General features: G+C 40.4%; 1 protein-coding gene across 1 annotated transcript; it reads right to left on the bottom strand.

The window, feature by feature from the left end:
- Window positions 1–4: 4 nt before the first annotated feature.
- LOC116863813 (protocadherin beta-10-like) lies at window positions 5–1,442 on the bottom strand (the record flags this gene model as incomplete). Its single annotated transcript, XM_032851150.1, has 1 exon — window positions 5–1,442. A coding segment is annotated over exon 1 (1,236 nt), but the record flags the coding sequence as incomplete, so codon positions are not given.
- Window positions 1,443–2,362: the final 920 nt, after the last annotated feature.

The following is a 2,362-nucleotide window of genomic DNA, read 5'->3' as shown; positions in this document are numbered from 1 at the left end:
GACTCTCTCTGTCCAGCCCTCCTTTTGTCATTAGGATGTAGAAATTTTCCACAGAGGGTTTTAGAAGGAATGGCAGATTATCTTGAATGTAGCAAAGCATCTTTCCATTTTCTCCAGAATCTCTGTCTTTAATTCTAAAAACAGCGAGTACCGTCTCAGGAGAGTTCTCAGCAACATAGTTGGAAAGTGATGATATGATCAGTTCAGGGGGATTGTCATTGACGTCTAATACCTCCACCAAAACTGTACATGTTGCAGTAAGCCCCCCTCCATCCATTGCCTGTATACTTATTTTGTAAGACTTTATTAGCTCATAATCAAGCAACACTATGAGAACAATTTCCCCAGAAAAAGGATTGACTTGAAAGGTTGTTCGTATATCTTCGGAAGCATCAAAAAGTGAATAGGATATGTCTGCATTGACTCCAGAATCTATATCTCCTGCAGAGACTTTTGCAATAAGAGATCCTACTGCACTGTTCTCTGGGGTCTGGGTCTCATAGATTGTCTGAGAAAACTGGGGGGCATTATCATTGATGTCCAGGATCACAATTCGAATTGTCGTGGTCCCAGACCTGGGTGGAGTCCCACCATCCTGTGCTGTGAGTGTTAAACTGAGCTCATGCTGCTTCTCCCGATCCAGTGCCTTATCCAACACTAGCTCTGGATATATCATGCCTTCATCACTGTCACTAATTTTAATATGGAAAAAAGGGTTCAGGTTGATGGTGTAGCTTTGGATACCGTTAAGTCCTCCATCTGCATCTTCTGCTCTTTCTAGTCGAAATGCTGTCCCTTCAGCTGTACTTTCTAATATTTTTAAGACTGTCTCTTGGTCCCGAAACGTTGGTGAATGATCATTTATGTCCCTGACCCTCAGTTCAGCCCGGTAAATCTGAAAGGGCTTATCCATTAAAATTTGGAAATATAGTATACAGGGCTCTGTGAGGCCACACAGCTTCTCTCGGTCCAGTTTCTCATTGGTAAGCAAATCTCCAGTCTGAGAATCCAGGAGCAGGTGATGTTTGTTGTCATCAGAGACCACCCGGGCTCCCCTTGCAACCAACTCCTGGTCTCCTAGCCCTAGATCTTTTGCCAGATTGACAACAAATGATCCTCTCTCTGTTTCCTCTGTTACCGAATATCGTCCAAACCCAGAACCTGCTAAGGATACTCCCCCAAACAGAAAAAGAAATAGGACTTGCCTTTGTCTTGGGCAGCACAACGTTCCAGCCTCCATTGTTTCTTCAGAACACCTCTTTTGTCAATGTTGGTCACAGTCACGCTCCCAGCTTAAAGAACCAGCAGTAGCAATCCCCAGACCTATGCCATGCAGGGGTCTGGGTTTTTTTTCCTTTCCCAGTCTAGGGCCACTACAGGTTTTCTCCCAGCTTATCTGGCCTGATCTTCCTTTTCTGTTAATGACTTCCGCAGCATTCCCAGTTCAGCGTGAGTGTGTTTTTTGTTTTTGGTTTTTTTCTTTTTTCTCTTTAGCCTGCAGCGCCACCGCGTGGTCTCCAACAGACTCAAATAGCTATACCCAATGTGTATGTGCATATTTGGAATTTTTTTCTTTAGTGACTCATTTAAATATTTTGTTTTTCTTCTCTTTTTGTTAGTTTTTTAGAAAGCAATGTTGAGATAGAGTACTATTCACATTGTTGAGATTTTTCACTGCTTCATAGGAAAAGTTAAAAACTCAACACTTGGAAAATGTTTCTAGCTGCTAACTGTCCACCTCATCATTCAACCTTTAGCTCTGTAGTAAGTCTTTCACTCCTGACACTATTCCCATGCAATGTCATGAACCAAAGGGAAAATAGTGGTGATGTCCAGGACCACCAAAATAAGAGATTTTACTTTTCTAAAAGCATATGGCATAAAACAACAGATTTTACTGTTCCAAAAACATTGACCAAAACTGACAAAAGAAACTTGTTTCACACATTCTTCAACAATTTTTTTCAAAATCTAATTACATTGCCTAAATAGATTCATTCATAAGAAGAAATTAGACTGTCCCTCCTCTGTGCTCCCATAAAAACTTGTGTAATTTGCCCTGTGAATATTATTGCTTCCCTTTTCACTTCTATCTGCCCCTTCTTCAGTCCAGTCTGTCCTTATGTAAGGAAGGAAACTATGTCTTAGTCATCTTAGGTTTGCAAATCTGACACCCAGTGCTTGCTATATTAAGACATGGGTAAATAAGCTCTATTTAGTAGGCTATGAAACAACTTTCAGTGCCTTAAATCCTAACCATTTGAAAACTATTCTTTCACTCATTCTTAGCAATTTCTGTTTCCTTTCTTTTATATGTCTTTGTTTTTCTGGTATTGGCTTTAAAAGTACTTACAGAATTAAA

This window comes from Lontra canadensis, unplaced genomic scaffold (genome assembly GCF_010015895.1).
Source record: "Lontra canadensis isolate GAN:19392208 unplaced genomic scaffold, GSC_riverotter_1.0 scaffold3384, whole genome shotgun sequence".
NCBI classification, from domain to species: domain Eukaryota; kingdom Metazoa; phylum Chordata; class Mammalia; order Carnivora; family Mustelidae; genus Lontra; species Lontra canadensis.
Note: the sequence above shows the minus strand (reverse complement) of the source record. Positions and strands in the feature narration are given on the sequence as shown.